This window comes from Mirounga leonina, unplaced genomic scaffold (assembly GCF_011800145.1).
Source record: "Mirounga leonina isolate KUSES-001 unplaced genomic scaffold, KU_Mleo_1.0 Mir_454, whole genome shotgun sequence".
NCBI classification, from domain to species: Eukaryota; Metazoa; Chordata; class Mammalia; order Carnivora; family Phocidae; genus Mirounga; species Mirounga leonina.
In genome coordinates, this window is record NW_023270763.1 from 5,953,276 (window position 1) to 5,978,669 (window position 25,394).

General features: G+C 40.0%; 1 protein-coding gene across 4 annotated transcripts in view; it reads right to left on the reverse strand.

Annotated features, from left to right (window-relative positions):
- Window positions 1-25,394, reverse strand: part of SMURF1 (SMAD specific E3 ubiquitin protein ligase 1) — a 110,520-nt gene that overhangs the window by 79,290 nt on the left and 5,836 nt on the right. The window contains exon 2 of one of the 4 annotated variants that reach the window (XM_034988385.1): window positions 21,017-21,178. The exons of the other annotated variants lie outside the window; for them this stretch is intronic. Coding sequence (XP_034844276.1) covers window positions 21,017-21,038 — 22 coding nt within the window. The 5' untranslated portion in view covers window positions 21,039-21,178. The remainder of the gene's footprint in view (window positions 1-21,016; window positions 21,179-25,394) is intronic. 4 annotated transcript variants of the gene reach the window in all.

Below are 25,394 nucleotides of genomic sequence, written 5' to 3' on the forward strand. Positions count from 1 at the left end.
GTAATCTCTCCACCCAATGTGGGGCTCAAACTGACAACCCCGAGATCTAGAGTCGCATGTTCTACTGACTGAGCCAGCCAGGCACCCCTCGCTTTTAAAAATATAAAACCTACATTGAGATCTTTCTGACGGGGCTTGGCTGATTCCTTATAATCCACACTCATTAAGAGTTCCTGGAAATCCTTTGCACCTAACGCAACAACAGGAAAACAACTCTTCTCGGATACAGAGAAATCTGGGTACACACGACCTCCGAAAGTCCCTACTGGGAATGATCTTCTGTTCCATTTGCAGGGCTGCTTGTGCCAAATAGCATAGTTATAGGAAGCGAGCAATATTAAGCTGGTTCCAGCCCTCCCAAGGCCAATTCCAAAGTGGCACCAAATGGCAGTCCCAAAGAAAGAAGGTTGCTTTTCTAAATTTTATTTTGCTATGTTATGTTAATCAACATACATCATTAGTTTTTTTTTTTTAAGATTTATTTATTTATTTATTTGACAGAGAGAGACACAGCGGGAGAGGGAACACAAGCAGGGGGAGTGGGAGAGGGAGAAGCAGGCTTCCCGCCGAGCAGGGAGCCCGATGTGGGGCTCGATCCCAGGATCCCGGGATCATGACCTGAGCCGAAGGCAGACGCTTAACGACTGAGCCACCCAGGCGCCCACATCATTAGTTTTTGATGTAGCGGTCCATGATTCATTGTGCATAACACCCAGTGCTCCATTCAATATGTGCCCTCTTTAATACCCACCACCAGGCTAACCCATCCCTCCACCCTCCTCCCCTCTAGAACCCTCAGTTTGTCTCTCAGAGTCTATAGTCTCTCATGGTTCGTCTCCCCCTCTGATCGCCCCCCTTCATTTTTCCCTTCCTATCTTTCTTTTTTTTAACATATATTATTTGTTTCAGAGGTACAGATCTGAGATTCAACAGTCTTGCACAATTCACAGCGCTTACCAGAGCACGTACCCTCCCCAATGTCTATCACCCAGCCACCCCATCCCTCCCACCCCCCACCACTCCAGCAACCCTCAGTTTATTTCCTGAGATTAAGAATTCCTCATATCAGTGAGATCATATGATACATGTCTTTCTCTGATTGATTTATTTTGCTTAGCATAATACCCTCTAGTTCCATCCACGTCGTTGCGAATGGCAAGATTTCAGTTTTTTTACGGCTGCATAAATATATATATCCATTGTAGATATGTATACCACATTTTCTTTATCCATTCATCTGTTGATGGACATCTTGGCTCTTTCCATAGTTTGGCTCTTGTGGACATTGCTGCTATAAACATTGCGGTGCACGTACCCCTTCGGATAACTATGTTTGTATCTTTGGGGTAAATACCCAGTAGTGCAATTGCTGGGTCGTAGGGTAGCTCTATTTTCAACTTTTTGAGGAAGCTCCATACTGTTTTCCAGAGTGGCTGCACCAGCTTGCATTCCCAACAGTGTAGGAGGGTTACCCTTTCTCCGCATCCCCGCCAACATCTGTCGTTTCCTGAGTTGTTAACTTTAGCCATTCTGACTGGTGTGAGGTGGTATCTCATTGAGGTTTTGATTTGGATTTCCCTGATGCCGAGCGATGTTGAGCACTTTTTCATGTATCTGTTGGCCATTTGGATGTCTTCTCTGAAAAAATGTATGTTCATGTCTTCTGCCCATTTCTTGATTGGATTAGTTGTTCTTTGGGTGTTGAGTTTGCTAAGTTCTTTATAGATTTTGGATACTAGCCCTTTATCTGATGTGTCATTTGCAAATACCTTCTCCCACTCTGTCGGTTGTCTTTTGGTTTTGTTGACTATTTCCTTTGCTGTGCAAAACCTTTTTATTTTGATGAAGTCCCAATAGTTCATTTTGCCCTTGCTTCCCTTGCCTTTGGCAATTTCTAGAAAGAAGTAGCTGCGGCTGAGGTCGAAGAGGCTGCCTATGTTCTCCTCTAGGATTTAGATGGACTCCTGTCTCACATTGAGGTCTTTCATCCATTTGGAGTCTATTTTTGCGTGTGGTGTCAGGAAATGGTCCAGTGTCATTCTTCTGCATGTGGCTGTCCAATTTTCCCAACACCATTTGTCGAAGAGACTGTCTTTTTTCCATTGGACATTCTTTCCTGCTTTGTCGAAGATTAGTTGACCACAGAGTTGAGGGTCCATTTCTGGACTATTCTGTTCCATTGATCTATGTGTCTGTTTTTGTGCCAGTACCATACTGTCTTGATGATGACAGCTTTGTAATAGAGCTGGAAGTCCGGAATTGTGATGCCGCCAGCTTTGCTTTTCTTTTTCAACATTCCTGAAAAGAGGTTACTCTTAACGAAATCTCACTCGTTCTTTTGAGTATTAGTAACAACATCAGGGTAGTGAGACATTTGAATGTCCACCTCAACAGCAAACTTACTTGCACTTATCTACACCTGGCCCAGAAAATACATGACAAATATACCAAAAGTGTGACAAGGAGGAAAAGTGAGGTCATTAATCTAATTTGTCTATCTGAGAACACTTTCAAAAGTCATTCTTCTTAAAAAGAAAAAAAAAATCATTCATAACAGTCATCTCCAAACTCAAACGTTTTAAGACTATCCCTTTAAAGTATGTGAAAGGCACCAACAGAACAGAATTAACCAAACTACAGTGAAACTCACCCCGGTCGCAAACTAAAAAACACTTGGCCATTGTTGCTTTGTAGAGTCTCAACAACTGGTCCATACCAGGCATTCCCTGTTACGCCCTTGCACTCAAGACTTTCAATTTTTAAAAGATTAATAGGATCTCTCTTCTTGAAAAGAATCATTCCTTTAATAAAGTATAACAACACCAAATAGAGAAAAATCTCTTTTTAGAGATATACACATGTCTGGAAGGATGCATGCACATCATGTGACAGCACACATGTTGAATGAAGATCCTCATGTGTTATGTCTACAGAGCTACATATGCCTTCAGTCACAGGCCCTTCTGTTAACCTCAACTCCAGACTTTAGCCTCTCTCTGTATGACTTGCCCACGAGGTGACACAGCTAACATCTCAGAAGTTTTAGAATTTCTAAGAATAGAACTAGACCAGAGAATATGGTTAAACATCAGTCAGATGGGTAAGTTTCATATCCAGTGACCACATCAACCAAACCAGGGCACATTTTAGAAAAAGAAAGGACACTATTATTGATTATGCCAGGACAACAGGTTTAAAACAGAACTGTTCCAAGCAGAAACAAAAAATATGGTCACTCTAGACTATGCCCACCAAATGAAACTTCTTTTTCCACTTCCAAGAGATATTTCTACTGTTCTATAGATGCCAAAACATGCAACAAGTTACCTCCTTTTAGGCATGTTATTTGATAATGGCAGAACAATAGGAACCACGTGGAAAAGGAAGGTAAGATTTGGCAAAGACTTGAAATACGCTGTCCAATAAACTAATGCAGAAACGGACAATACTCCTGCTCATCCAAGATTTGAAAAGGACACAGTAGAATCGTCCATTAGATGGGTATCACTTTGCAGAGCCATTTTTTCAAGTCAGTCACTAAAGACACAGCTGTAAGCCTAAAGTAATATGCACAGCTTGTCAAGAGAGAGGGTTAGTAAGAACCATGGATGGAACTCAGAATCTACAAGATTAACAAATTTGTGATGTGAAGAGATTAATTTCTCCTAATTGATATTAAGAAGTTAATTTCACTTAATTTTAAGAAGTTGAAAATCAGTTTGCACTTCTGGAAATAAGATATTAAGAGAATATGATGATTTCTCATATGCAATTATTTGCCCATCTTCTCTCCTCTTCCCCACTCTGCTATACTCTACCCTGTGATACTGGGGCTGGGCTCCCAGACACCAAGCCAGCTGGCTCCCTGTTCAGAGCTGCCAATGGAAAGTCCTAGAGAGAGGGTGAGAGATGAGGAAGAAAAAGTGACTTCTTGCCTGTTTCCCAATTTCTGTCAGCATCATTCCAGCAGCAGCTGAATTTCCATGTAGAAATTTATCCACAGTCATGCTTACAGATGTGTAAAATGACACACATTCAAGGATATTCACTGCAGCATCATGTGTAAAAGTGCAAGCCTATAGACACCCTACATGTCCATCAAAGAGGGCCAGGTGATTTAACATAGATAAGGGATAATGGAGGAACACAGTAACCAAAAAACGGACAGAAGACATACAGAAAACAAATATCAAAATGGCAGAAGCCTTTTTTTTTTTCCTGCTAGTGACAATAATTAGCATTTTATTTTCTTCACAATGGACCCAACAATAGCACCTAAGCTGCATCTGGTTATAGACTCCTTAGTATAAATGCTTATGTAACACAAATGTAAAAGCTCCAGGAATACTGGTAGATGTCTTTATCAACAAATACATAAATTTAAATGTTAAACTCTTCAACTAAAAGGTAGAGGTGAACAAAATGGATAACAAAACATGATCCAACTATATGCTGTCTATAAATGATTCATTTTAGATTCAAATACACAAACAGGTTGAAAATGAACAGATAGAAAAAGATACTCCACACTAACACTGACCAAAGACAACAACTGGAGTGGCTATATTAACATGAGACAAAACAGACTTTAGGACAAAAATTGTTACAAGGGACAAAGACAGACCTTATATAATGATAAAAGAGTCAATTCACAAGGAAGCTATAATGATTACAGATATATATGCACCTAACAATGAAGCCCCAAATATATAAAGGTAAAACTGACAAAATTGAAGGGAGAAATAGAAAGTTCCACAATAATAGTTGGAGGCATCAACACCCCACTTTCAATAATGGATAGAAAAATTAGCCAGAAGATTAAAAAGGAAACAGAAGACTTAACACTATAAACCAACTAGACCTAACAGACACACAGAACAATCACAAACAGAAAACACATTCTTCCCAAATGCATGTGAAATGCTCTCCAGTATTAACCATACATTAGGCCATAAAAAAGTCTTAATAAATTTTAAGAGACTGCAATAATTCAAAGTATCTCCTCCAACCACAGTGGAATGAAATTGAAAATCAATAACAGAAGGAAATCCAGAATTCACAAATCGGTTGAAGCTAAACAACGTACTTTTAAAAACTAGTAAGTCACTGGGGTGCCTGGGTGGTTCATTCAGTTAAGCATCTGATTTTGGCTCAGGTCTGGATCTTAGGATCATGAGATCGAGCCCCAAATGGAGCTCCATGCTGGGCATGGAGCCTGCTTGAGACTCTCTCTCTCCCTCTGCCCCTCCCCAACCCTACACTCACACGCATGCGTGTGCTCTCTCTCAAAAAAAACAAAAAAAAAACAAAAAAAAAACAAACTTAGTGGATCAAGAAAACATTACAAATAGAAAATACTTTTGAGGTAAGTGAAAATAAAAATACCACATATCAAAATGTATGAGATGCAGCAAAAGCAGTGCAAAGAGGGAAATTGACAGCTGTAAATGCCTACATTGAAAGAAGAGGATCTCAAATTAATAACCTAACCATCCACCTAAAGGAACTAGAAAAAGAAGAGCAAACTAAACCCAAAGCAGGCAGAATGAAACAATAAAGATCAGAGCACAGATAAGTGAAGTAGAAAACAAAACAAAAAATCCTCAAAACCAAAAGTTGGTTCTTTGAAGAGATCAACAAAGCAACAAATGTTTAGACAAACTGACCAAGGGAAAAGACTGTTCAAATAATTAAAATAAGAAATTAAAGTGAGGTCATTCCTACTGATCTTCAGAAATGAAAAGGATAAGAGAATACTATGAACTGCTGTACGCCAGCAAATTAGGTAACCTAGATGAAATGCAGAAAATCTTAAAAACACAGAAACCACCAAAAAGGACTAGAAAAGAAACAGCAAATCTGAATAAACCTAGAACATGTAAAGATTCTGTAATCAAAATACATCCCAAAAAGAAAAGTCCCAGGACCAGATGGCTTCACTGGTGAGTTCCACTAAACATTTAAATAAAAATTAACCCAAGCCTTCATAAATTCTTTCAAAAATAGAAGACAGGGGACTACTTCCTAACTCATTCTGTGAGGCCTATATCACCCTTATACCAAAGTCAGACAAAGACATCACAGACCAGTATCTCTTATGACTATAAATGCAAATAATCCTCAATGAAATACCAGCAAATTGAATACAATACCATATTAAAAGGATTCTATACAGGACCAAGTGGGTTTTATATCCCAGAAATGCAAGGGTAGCTCTACAATTAAAAAAATCATTTAATGTAATATATTAATAGAATTCTTAAAACTGCAATATCACTTGAATTAATGCAGAAAAGGCATTTGACAAATTCCAATACTGGTTCATGATAAACGAAAAACAAAAACCACTCAACAAACTAGGAACAGAAGGGAACTCCTTCAGCTGGATAAAGGGCATCTGTGAAAAACCCACAGCTAACATCATATTGATGAAAGACTAAATGGTTTCCCCCTAATAATAGGACTAAGATTAGAATGTCTGTCTTGCCAGATAAAAAGCATCCACACTGGAAATGAAAAAAAACACACACACACAACATAATCTTATCTACAGAAAACCCTAAAGAATCCACACAAAAACTATGGAAGTTAATAAACGGGTTTTGCCAAATTGCAGAATACAAGATCAGCATACTAAAATCAGTTATATTTCTCTACACTAGCAATGAACAATCCAAAAATAAAGTTAAGGAGATAATTCCATTTTACACTATCAAAGAGAACAAAATGCTTACAAATAAATTTAACCAAAGAAGTACAAGACTTATACACTGAAAATTATAATAGGTTGTTACAAGAAACTATAAAAGACTTAAATAGTATCCCTGTTCATGGATTGTAATATTAAATAACGTTAAGATGGCAACAATCCCCAAATTGATCTACAGACCCAAAGCAATTCCTATTAAAATCCCAAGTGCCTTTTGATAGAAATGAACAAGCTCATCCTAAAATTCATATGGAATTGCAAAGAATGCTGAATAGTCAAAACAATCTTGAAAATGAAGGGGGGGAATCAGAGGGGGAGATGAACCACGACAGACTATGAACTCCGAGAAACAAACCGAGAGTTTTAGAGGGGAGGGGAGTGGGGGGATGGGTTAGCCTGGTGATGGGTATTAAGGAGGGCACGTACTACATGGAGCACTGGGTGTTATACGAAAACAATGAATCATGGATCGCTACATCAAAAACTAATGATGTACTGTATGGTGACTAACATAACAAAACAAAATTTCAAAAAAATTTTAAAAAGAGCAAAGTCAGAAGACTTACACTTCCCATTTCAACTTACTATGAAGCAATAGTTATCAATATAGTGCAGAACTGGCATTAAGAGAGACATTCTAGGGCGCCTGGGTGGCTCAGTTGGTTAAGCGACTGCCTTCAGCTCAGGTCATGATCCCTGGGTCCTGGGATCAAGTCCTGCATCGGGCTCCCTGCTCTGCGGGAAGCCTGCTTCTCCCTCTCCCACTCCCCCTGCTTGTGTTCCCTCTCTCGCTGTGTCTCTCTCTGTCAAATAAATAAATAAAATCTTTAAAAAAAAAAAAAAAGAGAGAGACATTTTAGGGGCACCGAGGTGGCTCAGTCATTAAGCGTCTGCCTTCGGCTCAGGTCATGATCCCAGAGTCCTGGGATCGAGCCCCGCATCGGGCTTCCTGCTCTGCAGGAAGCCTGCTTCTCCCTCTCCCACTCCCCCTGCTTGTGTTCCCTCTCTCACTGTGTCTCTGTCAAATAAATAAAATCTTTAATAAAATAAAATATTAAAAGCAAAAGAAAGACACATTCTAGATCAACAGAATACAACTGAGAGTCCAGAAATAAAGCAATATATTTATGGTCAAATGATTTTTGACAAGGTGCCAAGTCCAATCAATAGGCATTTTCAACAAATAGTCCTTTCAACAAATGGTGCTGGAACAACTAGATATCCTTGCAAAAGGATACATTTGGACCCCTATCTCACAACATATACAAAAATTAATTCAAAATGAATGAAGGACTTATTTGTAAGAGCAGAAACTATAAAACTCTTGAGAAAACATAAGGGTAAATTTTTCATTATTTTGGAGTAGAGTGGTTTCTTAAATATGACACCAAAAGCACTAACAACAACAATAAAAAATAAATGACTTTACCAAAATTTAAAAAAATTGTGCATCAAACGACACTATAGGAGAGTGAAAAGACAACCTATAGACTGGAAGAAGATATTTGGAAATCATATACCTAATAAGGGTCTAGTACCCAGAATATATTTTAAAAACTCTTAGAATTCAAAACAAAAAGACAAATAACCCAATTGGTAGACATTTCTCTAAGGAAGATACAAAAATGGCCAATAAGCACACGAAAAGATCCTCAACAATCTTTAGCCATTAGGGAAATACAAATCAAAACCACAATAAGATAACACCTCATATCCATTAGGACGGCTATAATAGTAACTCTAAAAAAGAAAGGAAAGGAAAGGAAAAGGAAAGAAAAAAATAAGCGTTGGCTAGGATGTGGAGAAAATGGAACTCTCATTCACCGCTGGTGGGATGGTAAAAGTGTGCAGCCACTATGAAAAACAGTTTAGCAGTTCCTTAATATTTAAACATAGAATTCCAGGGCGCCTGGGTGGCTCAGATGGTTAAGCGTCTGCTTTCGGCTCAGGTCATGATCCCAGGGTCCTGAGCAGGGAGCCTGCTTCTCCCTCTCCCTCTGCCTCTCTCTCTCCCTGTCTCTCATGAAAAAAAAACAAAAAAACAAAAAAACATAGAATTCCATATGACCTAGCATTTCTACTCTCAGGTATATATCCAAGAGCACCGAAAACATGTTCACACAAAAATCTGCACATAGCATTATTCATAATAGCCAAAAAGTGGGAACAACCCAGGTGTCCATCAACTGATGGATAAATGTGGTCCATCCACACAATGGAATATTATTCAGCCATAAAAAGGAATGAAGTAGTGATACACGTTACAACATGAATGAACCTTGAAAACATTATGTGAAGTGAAAGAAGACAGACAAAAACGGCCACATATTGTAGGGTTGCATTTTTATGAAATGCCCAGAATAGGCAAATTCATTGAAATGGAAAGCAGATTAACGGTTGCCAGGGCTAGGGTTGGGGAGATGGAGAGTGATGGCCAAGTGGGTATTGGATTTCTTTTTGGGATAATGAAAACATTCTGGAATTCAACAGTGATGATGGTTACACAACATTGGGAATATAATAAAGCCACTGAATTATACACAGTTAACTTTTACCTCTATTTTTTTTTTTTTAAAGATTTTATTTATCCATTTGACAGAGAGAGACACAGTGAGAGAGGAACACAAGCAGGGGGAGTGAAAGAGGGAGAAGCAGGCTTCCCGCCGAGCAGGGAGCCTGATGCGGGGCTTGATCCCAGGACGCTGGGATCATGACCTGAGCCGAAGGCAGGCGCTTAATGACTGAGCCACCCAGGTGCCCCTAAGATTTTATTTATTTGAAAGAGAGAGAGAGAGAGAAAGAGAGCGCCAAAGAGGGAGCACAAGAGCAGGGGGAGCAGCAGAGGGAGAGGGAGATAGATCTTATATGGGGCTCGATCCCAGGACCCCAGAATCATGACCTAAGCCGAAGGCAGATGCTTAACCGACTGCACCAACCAGGTGCTCCAACTTCTACTTCAATTTTTAAAAAGAGAAGAAGAAGGGGGCACCTGGGTGGCTCAGTTGGTTAAGCACCCAACTCTTGATTTCAGCTCAGGTCATGATCTCAGGGTCGTGAGACTGAGCCCCACGTCCGGCTCCTTGCTCAGCGCAGAGTCTGCTTGGGATTCTCTCTCCCCTGCCCTCTGCCCCTCCTACCCCCATCCCTACCCCCTGCTCATGCACACACGCTCGCTCTCTCTAAATAAATAAATAAAATCTTAGGGGAAAAAAGAGGAGGCAATTCTATATATACTGATATATATGGAAGCTTTCCAAAGATACATCATTGGGTGAAAAAAGCAAGGTACAGAACTGAGTCTATGTTTTTCTTCAAAAAGAGGGGTAGGGAAAGGAAGAATATATAAGCATTTTCATCTAACACATCTTTGCAAAAATAAACAAGAAAGTGTTACCACCAGAATGTCTCTGGGGAAGAGAATTTCAAGGCTAGGGGCAGGTGTGAAAAGACTTCTTTTTAAAAGAAGTCACCTTACACAGTCAACATGTTACGCCACGTACAGATACTTTCCCCCACCCCCACCTCCCCACCCCCCACGCCAAAAAAAAAACCAAATTGACCTTTGTAAAAGAGGAAATACTGAAATCAAGGGGTGGTTATATAATGAAAATATGCTCATGGGAAGACTGCTGATGCATGCGGGGGGAGAAACACTGGGTGGGAATGAGATTTACATGTTTGTGTCTAACAATGAAAGGTACTGGAATACTGCTGTAGAATATAATCACACCATTCGCAAACATAAGGGCATATGAATAGTGTGACGGTGCCACAGCAGAAACTGGAAGGCTAAGTATGTTGCCCAGCAGGCAGTGCTCAGGCTCCCCGGCCCCTCCCGCCTCCCACTTGAGAATCTAGCTCTCTAGTCTGGGGCCTGTGGACACTGACAGGTAAGGGAGTTCATACTGAAAGGATGTGAAAACATGTATTCCAGGAAAGAGAGGGAGATTGTGTAACACACCATGATTGTCCTCAACACCCTACTTTCAACTCTTTCTCTGGACTCTGAAGATCTTCCAACTGTATCACTCTCCCTAAAAATTAACTGTACTGGTTTAATTCACGGTTTCTAAGTTTCCAAGTCAATTTACAGGTGTCAGACAAAAGGAAGTCCTATCATTACCCATTACTGCCTGCCACCTACAATACAACCCAAAACAAAGTGCTTGTTTTAGCCATACTTCCTCGGACTGGGGACTGTTTTCCATTTTTGTCAGATTACCATCAAACCTTGTCCCCTTATCCTTCAATTCCTTACAGAAGCTGCTAGTGATTCTGGCTACAATGGCAGAACCACCTCTCCTGACCCGCCTCAAGCAGCTGGGAGTGACAGCCAGTCCCTTCCTGCCCCATCTTCTTTATTTAGAGAGCAGGGAAAAAAAAAAAAAAAAAACCACCACCACCAAACCTGGAAGCCCCACACAGCAGCTGCTTTTGCGGTCTGTGACTTAATTTAAGGAAGTATTCTATGAAACCTCTGAAAAGAATCTAAATTTAGATTGAAGTCTTTCACCACCAATACCAGACTCTCCAGCTAGGGAACCCACACACACAGCAGCGCAGTGAGGAGAAAACAACAAATTTAAAATCCATGTGAATGTGTCATCACTGAGGGAAGTGAAGTTGGCATTATTCAGGCCAAAGAAATTTTCTTCTGGTACCATCGACATCTGAATTCTCGAAAAAGGAGTAGTGACTACAAAAACTTATAGGGAAAGAAACAGTGACATAAGGGAGACACGTTTTCTTTAGAAGATTTCTACTAAGAGAGCAAAGAAACACTCTATATACCAGAATGTCTGTAACGACATAAACCCAGCATCGAAGTATTAAAATCAACATATTGTCTAAAAGAAGTTCTCGAACACTGAGTCAGACAGGAAGGAAAAACCATCTACTTAGCACTATTTCCCCAACACCTCACTCTTCCCAAATGTGTCAACTGAGACCTTGAACTGTGAGATAAGGGTCACAGCAAAAACACTGGGGTGACTCGAGATTAATGGCAATTAACAGGGAGATAATGCTCTTTTGTCTGCATTTTTTTTTCACCTTGAAGAGTAAATCTGATCCATTTAAAAGCTGATCTTCCAGGACGCCTGGGTGGCTCAGTCGGTTAAGCGTCTGTCTTCAGCTCACATCATAATCGCAGGGTCCTGGGATCGAGCTCTGCATCGGGCAACCTGTTTGTTGGGGAGTCAGCTTCTCCCTCTTCCTCTGACTCTCCCCCAGCTTGTGCTCTCTCTCTCTGACAAATAAATAAAAATCTTTTAAAATAAATAAATAAAAGCTAATCTTCTCAATGTTCCATTCCTCAAATAAAAATATGATATATAATTTTCAAATTAACATTCAACAGGGGCGCGTGGGTGGCTTAGTCAGTTAAGCATCTGACTCCTGATTTCCACTCAGGTTATGATCTCAGGGTCCTGGGATCGAGCCCCGTGTCGGGCTCCACACTTAGCTGGGAGTCCACTTGAGGATTCTCTCTCTCCTTCTCCCTCTGCCCCTTTCTTTCTCTCTCTCTCAAAAATAAAGTAAAATAAAAATTAACATTCAACATCCTATACTGCTTCGTACTCCAGAAAGTTTCTATTTTACAAGCCATATCCATAGACAGATTTCAGCAGATATCTGTGGTAAGAAGATAAAAACGAGAGTGAAATTTCTCTGTTCTTTCAGGCTTGCATCCTCCTCTTCTCCCTACCCCCAATCAGCTGGGAAACATTCCCAGATTCTTCTCAAGCTTAGTTTGGAAGTAAAACTCAGCCTTGATAAACACGTAGCCCAGGAAATGCTTTGGATCACAGACCACTTAGAAGACTCGGTCTGTCCTCCCCCAAGAGACCTCTTTTCAAACTCTGTTTGAGAGGCGGGCAGGCAGTTTTATATTTTCACTAAAACCTCCTGGAACATTGCTGAGAGATAAAATCATTGCAGTCTGACAACTAAACAGTTGTGGAGGGAAGCACCACACCCAAGAACAAGCTCCTCAGACTTCAGGGGAAACTATTGTTCCAGTGGGCTCCCCACAGCACTTAGTCCCTGTGGAGATCAGGGAGCCAGGAGAAGAACAGCCTCCACTGACTGAGCATGTTTCTGACGAGGTGCCATCTTGGTAGCTGCCTGATGCCGTCAGGACAGAAAGAAACAGCTACACTGACTCGTTCTTTAGTATTTTTGAAGTGTTAATGTCCTTAGCCCTGCACTACCAAAAAGAAGGACTCAGTCACACAGATATCAACTGTATTTCTTTTTACATAATCATAATTTCCCATCATTTCTCTTGAGTCTTCAGGACAACCACTGGTGTTAGAGTTGGGTACTGTTCAAAATGTCTCCAAGAGCCAACAATTATCCATACTAGCAAATTCTCTCCTCAACCTGGTTCATGAGTTCACATGCTGGATTAAATGGAACCACAGGATGCTCTATCTCAAAGTGACAACCAGCTTCATGACACTATTAAATAGAATATAAAATTCTTTCACAGAGAGTGGGTGGTGAGGAGGCCTGGGGACCAAACCAAATAGAAAGGTATCACCGGGATAGCCTAAACAATGTTCAAACTTTTACAAACTGATGGGTACCAGAGGGAGGGGGGTGAGGGTGGGGAAAAATGGGTGAAAGGGAGTGGGAGGTACCGGAATGAGTGAGTCATGGGGACGAAAGTAGAGTCGAGGGAATACAGTCGATGGTACTGTGATAGCATTGCATAGGGACAGATGGTAGCTACAATTGTGGGGAGCAGAGCATAATGGAGAGAGTTGTCGAATCACTGTTGTACACCTGAAACTAATGTAATACTGTGTGTCAATTATACTTCATTAAAAAAAAAGTTTAAATTTTCAGAAGTCACCCCAAAATTTTATAGTTGACACCTTGAACAACAGGGAGCTTGGGGGGTAGGGGCATTGACCCCTCTATCCCTGTGCAGTTGAAAATCTGTGTATAACTTCTGACTCCCCCCAAAACATAACTACTAACAGCCTACTATTGACTGGAAGCCTTACTGATAACATAAACTGTCAATTAACACGTATTTTGTAATGTTCTTTTTTTTTTTTAAGATTTTATTTATTTGCGAGAGAGAGAATGAGAGACAGAGAGCATGGGAGGGAGGAGGATCAGAGGGAGAAGCAGACTCCCTGCTGAGCAGGGAGCCTGATGTGGGACTCGATCCTGGGACTCCAGGATCATGACCTGAGCCGAAGGCAGTCGCTTAACCAACTGAGCCACCCAGGCGCCCATATTTTGTAATGTTCTATGTATTATATACTATATTCTTGCAATAAAGTAAGCTAGAGAAAAATTAAAATCATAAGAGAAAATACATTTACAGTACTGCACTGTATTTATAAAAAAAAAAAAAATTTGTAAGTGGACCCATGCGGTTTAAACCCATGTTGTTCAAGGATTAACTGTATTTATTTTTTAGAGGAACTGTAATTACAGAGTAATGTTTCAGTGATATATGTGTGATACATAATAATAAGACAGTTTATTCTGATTTTTAGTAAATAATCAATAGAAATGCAGGCCAAGTCAGAAATAGCAATAAAAAATAAGTATCAAATTGGTAAGAGGAGGTGGAAATTTGAGAATATTCACTTTCCTTTTTATATTGTTACTTATCTTTGTCACAATAATGCTAGGGCCATTTTCCCCCTCCATAAATAACCTTTGAAGTGGAAAGGTCAATTGAAAAAGAGAGCTCCTAACTGAATGACGTTTAATGACGATTCTAATTTGGAGACAAAAAAAAGAACTAGATTCAGAAACAATGTTTACACCAACTGATAAAGTAAGAAGCAAAGTATACCACTTACAAGATACTCGGGGAAGCCTCCAGCAATGTAAATCCTACCAAATGCTGGGAAACAGCTGGGTGCCGAATTACTCCATGTATTCCTTACAATAACCTTATGAGGTTATTGTCTGAGGCTTAAAGTCAAAATGCGTGATTTGCCCAGACACTGGTATGTGGTGGAACTGGGTGGACTGACTCCACGGTCTCCAAAACAGGGACAAGAATAGTGCCTACTTAGTAAGTTTATTGAGAGGATAATTCATGAAACGTGCCTAGCATAGTGCCTGCCTGGTGAGTAATAAAAGCTTCGAGAATTGACAAATATCTTCATTATTATTGCCTACAGTGACCCCAATCCTGAGCACCAATTCCTTGACTCATACTGCCTCATACCAGGAAAACCCAGCTCAGGCGTGTCCTAAAACTCACAGTCAACCACAGAATTCACCTTAGAATTCTACAGTAGGTAGTTTGTACACCTGACCTAGTTTCCATAAAAAGAGCCAAAGGGCAGAAGGGGCACTCCAAAGAGTAACGTCCCAACACTAATGGAAGTAGTCCCAGTGTCCAGAAAAAGGGGTTGCGGGGGGGGGGGGGGGAATCACTACACAAACACCAACTTATCATTCATACTGGAGGAGCCATAGCTGGGCTCCACTTAGAACTTCTAAGACGGTCTTAAGAAAGCACGTTGCAACAAACCAGCAAGATACTAGAGTACATCGGAGGAAGGGCTAAGGCAGCTTTCCCGCTGCATTTTCTCAGGATGTCCAATGCCATTTAGGACGTGACATCACTTAACTTGCTTTACAGAAATTTCTTATCCCTTCTAATTGGAAGGGTTTTTCTAGGGCCAAATAAGGAATCTGATGTTAACTTTGTAACAATGCACAGACTGGGTAAATAACAAGTACTTTCCTTCATCTGGTCTCTATCCCCTTCCTGATGCCCAGTATGTTACTTGACAGGCAACCTAGCACTTAGTAGTTTTTCAATCAATGTTTGTTAAAAGAAACTTTGTAGACCATGTAGTCTAAACTTGGCCCCAACAAAGGATTCCTTGTAAAGCCCCTAGAAAGTCGATCATCCAGCGTTTGCATAAACAGTCACACTCAACACTTACTACTTCATGAAGGGGCCAAATTTAGTCCCTAGTTCCTTCTCGCTGTTACCAAGTTCCCCTCCCATAGCAGCCACAACCGGAGGCATAACAACTGACCTCCTCTAAGCACTTACCCTGTGTACCCTTTTTCTAGCACTTTCCACAGCTAGGAAGTGGCAAAACTAGAACTGGAACACAGGCCTGCAGCGTAGCTGGCTCTTCGCCACTATACAACTCCATTTACTGGATCCTGTGCTGCCCTCTGGGCACAAAAGAGCCCCTTCGTACATGGCAGGCCTCTAAAATCAGAATTCCCTATCGAATCTCTCTACTGCTACCCAGACCCCTCCAGCCTGTCACTGAAGCCTGGGTCCTCTGGTGCCCGTCTGGCCACACTCTTGCCCCATTCCATCTTTGCCCACGCTATTACCCCATGGTCCCTCTCCCCACGCAGATCTTTCCAGAGCTACTACAAATTAGGCCTCCCCAGCAGCTAGACCTCTGTAGCCCACAAAGAGTTCTCTTTTCAATCTGGCACCTTTAAAAAAAAATTTTTTTTTTTAATGCTCAACTGTTTCTAGTGACAGTCTCACTCCCTACTGTACTGTTAAGTTCCCGGTAGAGACTATTTTTGTAACATTCCTCTCATCCTTAACACTCTTAAGTATTGTGCTCAATCCTGAGTAAGGCAGCATATTGGCTTTGGTGCTTATTCTCCTTTAGAAATAATCTGACTAGAAAATTAAGATCAAATTCAAATGCAAAAATTATGAACTATAATGTTAACGAATGAAGTGTCACTAAAATAATACAGTGCTTATTTCTCCTTTATATTTTTCAACAGATATATGTTCCTTTAAAAAAATAGATAGGCTACATTTGAGTAGTAACACATTGGGGGACAATGTATTTCTCTGATATTTCTTTAAAATGATTCTTCTTTAGTGAGATGCCCTTTTGTCCTTAAGCTATCAGATAATCTGAACTGGGTTTATTTGGTGTTATGTTTAACAGCATTTCATAGCTGTTAAAAAGAAATGGGCAACATCAATCAGGAAATGTTGATATGATGCAGAAACAAATTAACATAACAGGTTTTTACCCTGCTATCACTACATATCCACCTTAGGCTGGGTCATCGTCGGGGCAGTGGTAGGGGGTGGTGTGTGGGCCAGGGCAGAAGGGGACTCTCTGCTCCACACAATCATTCAGGGACCCAGGCTGATAAAGTCTCCACCATATGCCACACGGTTCCCAGGGCTCCACAGAAGAGCTGGAGGCTCTTACTGCTTCAGCCCCACGGTGGGACAAATCACTTCTCACAGCTCACTAACCAGAACTAGTCACGTGGGCCCACCTAACCACAAGGCTTCTCAAGAGCAGAGAAGTTTCTGCTACAGAGGCAGCTGTGGGTGTATGAAAATGGAGCAATCTCTATATTATGTGAAAAAGCAAGATGCTGCACATATCCTATCATCTGTACTAAAGAGAAGGAGATAAGGAAGGGAACAGAGAACCTTTGGAATACAAGAGAAACTAGTAATGCCATGATAATAATAGTTACTTCTCTAGAGGCAAGCTGGTTGACAAGGGACAGGGAGGGTAGGAGACTTATTTTTAATGAATACCCTTTTATATCATATGCATACATAATCTATTTAAAAACTCTCACTGAAATTTTTAGGCTGTGATGTATACACTTCAAATTGAGTTGGGTTGTTTTTTCTGAATAAAGTTCCATCTATTCTAATATAAGAAACACCAGTTCCTTGACTCATACTGCCTGAAATTAAACACCTGGAGTAACACTGACATCATCGTATCATTTTGTAAAGCCTTGCTGAGAGATCTTGACTGGCTTCTGTCTATTCTAAACAAACAATGCTACTGGGCAGGTGATAAGAAAAGTGCTTACGTTGATAAACGGTTTCCTTTTGGAAATATTTATTTCAATATAGGTACCATTTCCTAAAGTAAAACTCCTTTTCTGAAATAAAAATGTATTTTTTTTTTCTACTGCTAGGCTGAACATTATGCAAAATACAGCAACCAAACCTGGGTTTCCAAAAAGAAAACAGCACTGCTATCTCAGAATGCATTAAAATATGAAATGCAGAGAGACAGTCTTTTTCAAAAAATCATACACAACACGCTTAAATAATATTTAAATGCTTCATGTGCCAGATGTGCCAGGGGACAGCCTCTGGGGCTTATGACAAGGCAACCCAAGGGCACATCTGCTCCTCTCCTGTAGTTGTCTTAAACAAAAGTGGAATCCCGCTGACATTCAGCTGATGAAGCAAGCCATAAATAATGCAATAAGTAAACAGGTAGGTCAAGTCTCCACAAAGACTTCCATAATTCATTTCAATCTTAAAATCAAAAATAGGTCTAAAAAAAAAAAAAGAGCCGAAGCAGGCTTATACTACTCCCATCACAACACCTGAAATACCAGGCTCCAAGAGAAACAGAATGCTATCAAGGCTATGTGCTATTCCTTATGGATTTTATTCTAAATTCCAGCTTAGCATATTACATGGCGACTTTTTACTGCACTAAGTTGGTACTTAAGTAGCCTGTGACTATCACTTAAGCTCTACAATATACTTTCACATTTAAATTTTAGTGGAAAATCAAATACCATGTATTGCTTTCAAGTACCAATATTATGCCTTCTAAACTGAATGTGTTTGGGTGTAAAAAAGGCGTTTCCCTAAGCTGGCTTTCTGCCAACAACCTGGGTGTTGTAAAAGGTTCTGGGTGCTATCACTTCACCTACCTTTCACCTCAAATAGCTTTATCCAACCGATATTAAGGATCTCCAAAAATGTGTCTCAATTTTTTTTTTCTAAATCGCTGAAGAAAAGCAAATTATCAAAGTTCCCAAGCCCACCATGGGTCTTGTATTATTAAACCCACAGAATGAACTAGCAATTATTAAATTGCCAATATTGCAATACAGGAGACCAACACCAACATAAGTTTAGGACAAAAAAAAAAAAAGAAAGAAAGAAACTTCAGGTCACACTGCATTATATTTAAACTGACGACAGATAGCATTAATTTGCGGGTATGCAAACAATTTCCAGGACGTGCAAGTCAAAGGCGGCCATAATACCATGTATCATTGATTCTAAGACATTTTTTCTGATTTTAACATCTCTGAAATCTTCAAATGAATCACATTGTAGTGTAATTACTGGTGTTTCTTTTTTAGTGGTACATAAAACAATGGTGTGACTTTCAACCAAAGTCACCTCAGATTCACTGAAATAGGACAACGTTAATATTAGCTAACATATACTGAACACTTACTATGGGCCAGACACTGCATGTGGACTGTTTCATTTAATACCCACAAACTCTAAAGTGGGTCCAACTAGTTTCCACCCCTTTTTCTTTCTTTCTTTTTTTTTTTTTTCCGCCGAGAAAACTAAGAGATGAGGTCACTCGTCTTAAGGCACAGGCTGGCTCCAGCCCGGCTCCTAACCACCCCACCTGCCTGACTCCAGAGGCAAGAACCTGGACGTCTGAGAGAGCCAACCATTCTCCTTGGAACATGGGTTCAAAGCTCAGCCAACCATCTTACAAGCCCCCCCTCGCTGTTTTTTTTTTGGGAAAATAGCAAAGAAAATACAGAGCTCCAAGTATCAAGAATGGGTATTAATCCAAAGCTTTTACTATAAAGAAGAGTTGGTAATCACCTATCTTATCAAAAAAATTATACACTCTCATAAAAAACAATTTTTTCTTTCTATTCATCCTAAGTTCAATTTACAATTAACATGCATTCTTCCCCTCTCAAAAACACCCTATCATTTCTAGAGAAATGACATAAGAATCTCTAGATTCTGTACCTGAATTTTGTTTAAAACCTTAGTCTTGAAATAGTCCCAAATAAAACAACACTACACAACAATCCAGAAACATTCTATAATACAAATCAACAATGATATTTGTTGGGGTAAGTTTACATATAAAGCTACCAATCCTAACTCTCAGGAAAAATATTTGGCATCTTTATAAAAATACATCTTTTGCTTCACACTGCTATAAAGAAGGCATACTTCTTTTTCATAAGTTCAGTAAATGATAGTTTTATCATCCTCACACTCAGCATACACAAAGCTAGCATTAAAAAATTTTTTAATGGTATTGTCTAGTTATTTGTTGGTTGCCTTTCTAGCATCCATTTTTCTGTTCCCTCAAAATGTCCCAGTTCTATATGTTGGGTGGGACTAACAGCATTACTAGATTCCAAGATGGATCCTACTTGTCCAACCAGCACATCCCATCATCTTGCCACAATGGTTGGTTCAGAAATGGACACATGATCCAAATCACGCCAACCCAACAACAGGATTCAACTCCAGGACTTCTACTCCAGCAATGAGCTGTTGGTAAAGTGGACTTTTAACATTCTGCTGGTTAAAGCTAGAAGCAAATAGCCATGGGAGCTTCTAATAGCCATCTTTTGATCAGAAGAAAAAAAGAGATAGCCCCGAATGGCTCTGAGGTCTCAGCACTGAGTGCCAAAAAGAAACTGGGTCCTTGTCACGCTATTAACTACTTCTGGACTTTTCAGTTAACTTACTGAATAAAATGCTTCCTACTGAACCAATTTAAGCTAGGTTTTCTGCTACTTACACCTGAAAGCATCCTGGTTTGTTTGTTTGTTTTTAACTAATAAAAAAAATCAGTATCATGAAGTATGGTATTGTAAATACAAGACGGAAGTAAAAATGTGAAATTGGCTGAAGAAAGGAGGTGGGGTAAAATTCAATGAACACCCTACCTGGTCGATGATGTCACTTACTGAAATGGGGCAGACAAGGATCAGAGCATCTTGGGGGAATGACTGGGGAGGTAGAGGGTGAGGAGGATAAAAAACCATGAGTTATCCAGAGGCAACCACTGTGTTGTTCCTGTACAAGAGAACGTAAGGTGTTCTGATCCATGAAGACTATGTATTTCCCATTCTCAACTCTTTCAAATAGTAGTCTTCAGTTTGGCTTCCTGACTTCCCTCTATGGTTGCACACAATTAAACCTGTCATCAACCATCCCTAAATCATCAGACCATGAGAAGCTCCACGTACCCTGACAAAGACAACTGGCCATCCTCACCAGTGCTCCCGGAACTGAAGCTAGAGGCAGTGAACACAGAAGTGGAGGGTGAAGGAGCTGCACTAGCTAGGAGAAAGGGCAATGCTAGCAAATCTCTCTCCAGCTCCCCCTTTAGAATAAGCCAGAATGAGGACTTTCGGAATTAATCTTTTAGCATCTTTGAAAGAGAGAAATAACGGATACTGTAGCAGCAGGAGGGTTGTGATTGCAAGTGACATTTAAATCAAAAAGGGCACAAAGCAGCTGTCCAAGAGATGGTCACAGCTTACCTAGGATGGAGGCAACGAGCATGAAGAGCAGACACACTCCAGATCAACTGTGGCTGCAGAGTCCAGAGGGCTGGAGGATTAGAAGTTAGGTATGAAGAACAACAACAGGTCTTGGTTTTTGGTTTGAGCAACCGAGTGGACTTAATGAAGCGAGGAAGGTTTCTGGTGGGGAGGGAAATCAGGAAGACTGTCTGGAACACATTAAGCTTAAGGTGTCTACTAGGCGTGTTTGGGAAGAGGAATGCCAACTTTTCAACCTCACACAATCAAGGAGGAAAAAAAGGCTAAGAAAAGTTAAATCAATGTCCCCTGAGGACATGTGGGCCTTCTCCTACACATGACAATCAATAATACAATCCTACAATAATATTGATTATTGTGAAGATATGAATTCATTACAGTTGGATTAAGTGTGCTTCCGAGGATTTCTGTAACTGCACATGGTATGATTATCCATTTAGGACAAGAGAAACTACCCTTTTCTGTCCTGTAAAATATGCTTTTAAAGACTAAAACAAATTGCATGCTATTTTTTTAACCTGGAAATAAAAACACATACAAAACAAAACAAAACACACAACCCTCTTGGAGCTTGGTTCGATAGCTTGGCCCCAGTGAGGAGACAGACAGGAGGAGAACAATGACACACCGACAGAAGGCATTACTGTCGCTGCTGTGTATGAGCAGACATTGAGCAATCCTCAAACCCACCATTTGTAGGTAATATACGTAGAAATGCAATTCAGTAGAACTTAGAATTTTTATCCCAAAGATTTAGGAGAACAAAAAGGCAATAAATTACAGGTGATTTCAACTTTTTCTACTTTTATAGAGTCAGATATTTCTTTTTTTTAGGCACAGCTAAAATTAATAAACAATCCCTTTAAAAAAGTTTAAAGCAGGGCGCTTGGGTGGCTCAGTTGGTTAAGCGACTGCCTTCGGCTCAGGTCATGATCCCGGAGTCCTGGGATCGAGTCCCACATTGGGCTCCTGGCTCAGCGGGGAGCCTGCTTCTCCCTCTGACCCTATCCCCTCTCATGCTGTTTCTCTCTCTCTCTCTCAAATAAATAAATTAATTTTTAAAAAAAGTTTAAAGCAAACATACTGATTATAAATACTTAGGGAAAATACCAAGTTATTGTTACTGCCTTATGCAAGTTAGCATTTTTACCCCCACTTTAGGGATGAGGTTATTTTCTAAAATTAGGTCAGAGATAACCCCAAATGACATTCCAAATAAAGGATATAAACCAGCACTACTATTCAGAATTAAGACACCCCAGGCGCCTGGGTGGCTCAGTTGGTTAGGCGACTGCCTTCGGCTCAGGTCATGATCCTGGAGTCCCGGGATCGAGTCCCGCATTGGACTCCCTGCTCAGCAGGGAGTCTGCTTCTCCCTCTGATCCTCCCCCCTCTCATGCTCTCTCTCTCTGTCTCATTCTCTCTCTCAAATAAATAAATAAAATCTTTAAAAAAAAAAAGAATTAAGACACCCCAGTCTTTCAAAGGACACACTATAGAATAAGTAGGCTTGGGCGCCTGGGTGGCTCAGTTGGTTAAGCGACTGCCTTCGGCTCAGGTCATGATCCTGGAGTCCCTGGATCGAGTCCTGCATCGGGCTCCCTGCTCGGCAGGGAGTCTGCTTCTCCCTCTGACCCTCCCCCCTCTCATGTGCTTTCTCTCTCTCTCAAATAAATAAATGAAATCTTAAAAAAAAAAAAAAAAAGAGAATAAGTAGGCTTCAGGAGGACCTGATTTCTGAATGTGGAAAGAATCATTTGGGCTTACTTAGAATAATGCTGGAACAATTTGGGGGGGTGGGGAGTTAAGTATCAGAACAAACATATCCTCTGGGAAAATAAGTTTGTTGAGATCTACAAAGTATGCAGAGTATTTTTTACTCTCCAGAATCCAGGAATCTTCCTGTGAATAAATGCACATAAACATGGATATATGCCTTTAGATGCCATTTAAGTCTTTTAAAATATATTTGGCACCATTATGATGAATTTTCAGAACACCTACATATGAAAACAATTACTATTGGCAATTAACGTACTTGTTGCCCTAAGAAATTCTTAAGAACTGTAGATTCTTCTTTGTTTTTAACATCTGTAATTGTTGAAAAGCAATCTATTCTCAAGGAGGAAGAGGGAGACAGATCAAAAATACAAAGAAGAATACAGGGAAAAGATGTCCCTCTCACTTGGATCCTCAGGCCCTGGTTCTCCTTCCCAGAGAAAATCACAATCCGTATTTTCAGAGGTATCCCTGTAGTAATGTTCCATACGAATAGATCTATATAAATATCCCCTTTTATTTTTTTATTACTCACACAGTATGTACAATATTCACTCTTTTGAATCTTTTCCCCCACTCAACAATATATCTTAGAAAATGTTCCATATCAGAATATAAAGCACTACTGGGGCGCCTGGGTGGCTCAGTCAGTTGAACGTCTGCCTTTGGCTCAGGTCATGATCCCAAGGTCCTGGAATCGAGTCCCATGTCAGGCTCCCTGCTCAGTGGAGAGTCGGCTTCTCCCTCTCCCTCTGCCCTGTTCATTCTCTCTCTCTCAAATAAATTTTTTTAAAAAATTGTTTTTTTTTAAAGAATATAAAGCACTGTCTTATTCTGTTAAACAGCTACACATTCCTGGGGATATGACGTAATTTCTTTAACTAGTGCTCTATTGATGCACATTTAGGTTGTTTTCAGTCTTTCATAATCTCAAACAATGCTGCAATAATTTTGCATATAAGACTTTTTTAAGTTTATTTACTTATTCATTTTTAAGTAATCTCTCCACCCAAAGTGGGTGGGGCTCAAACTTACAACCCCAAGATCAAAAGTCTCATGCTCTTCCGACTCAGCCACGCAGGCACCAGCAGCATGTAAGACTTTACACAAATGTGTGAATGGAGCTGGAAAAAAAAATTCCTAGGGGCAGAATTGTTTGATCAAAGGGCATATACATTTATTATCTGATAGTACCAAACTGCCATCCTTACCCTACTGTGTCAACTTAACATTTCTCAGCCAACAATGTGATTGAGTTTCTGCTTTTCCACACCTTTGTCATCCCTAACATATTTTCAAACTCTTTGGTCTCTGCCAGTCCGCTAAATGAAAAAACGGTTGCACTCCTAGTTTTAACTGGTATTTTGTTTGCTATGTAGGGCGGGGTATCCTTTCGCATGTTTGAAATCCATTTTTTTTTCTTTTCTGTGAAATGTATTCTTTGCAAACAGGTTATTGGCCTACTCCTAATTGATTTTGAAAGCTCTTTATATATTAAGGAAGCTAGACTTTCATTTTGACATAGATTGCAAATTGTCTTTCCTAGTTTGTCTTTGCATATTAATTTTTATCCATTTTCTTTTTCCATGGAGAAATTTCCTATCCAACTACTTTAAATTGTTTATAATTCTTTATCAGCTGATTCTTTTAGATTTCTAAAACTATAAAATTTTATCATTTGCAAATAATAGCAATTTTGCTTTCTGATGTCTTTCTCTAATAACAATTTTGACAGTGTACATCCCTGTATTGTTCCTGATTTTAATGGGAATGCTTCCAAGGATTCACAATTAAAGATGATGCTGGCTTTGGCTTCTGACACTATTTCTCTAAGGAACTTTCTGAGTGCATAGAGAATTTAACAGTTTGTTCTTGAGTACATTTTTCATGTTCATCAATAGGTTTTATAGATTTTCTTCAGTGTCAAAGTATACCATTAGCTTTAGCATTTACATAATTATTTAGGAATAAGAAATAACAGGAACCTATGACTGTATTTACAGCATGCTACTCTATAAATAATTCGTAACTACTCATCAAAATATTTAATCCACATCTAGTCCTTGTGCGACGTGAAAAGGCAGGTATCTCGCATCACAGAAAGGCAAACTGAGTCTCTAAAAGATTATAATTCCACCCACCCCTTTCCCCATTGTGGCACTTCTGTGAGCTAGAAGTCAAATTCAGACCTTCTGACTCCCAACCCAGGATTTAAGCCACAAGAAAGCACCATGGCCTTTAGAGAATTTAGTGAATGCCCAACATACAAAGAAAAAAGCAGGCTGCCGTCTACAACCCGCAGCTTCACAACGTTCTCTTCCAGACTCCTGAAACCAACCTCCAAGTTGAACTCAGGAGCTTAAAACATCTGAAATGCATCATCCAGCAGCCAGCATAATAGGTTCATGCTCAGTGATACACAACGTTGCCGACATTCCTCAGCCAATTAGAATTCCTTTCAGCTGCGATGGAGGTGAACACAGCTGGAATTAGGTGGGGCGCATTGCCAGACGCATTGATTGTACATTATTTACGCCTTGTTTTAAAACAATAAAAGGGTTTTTTCTTTTCCTTTAAT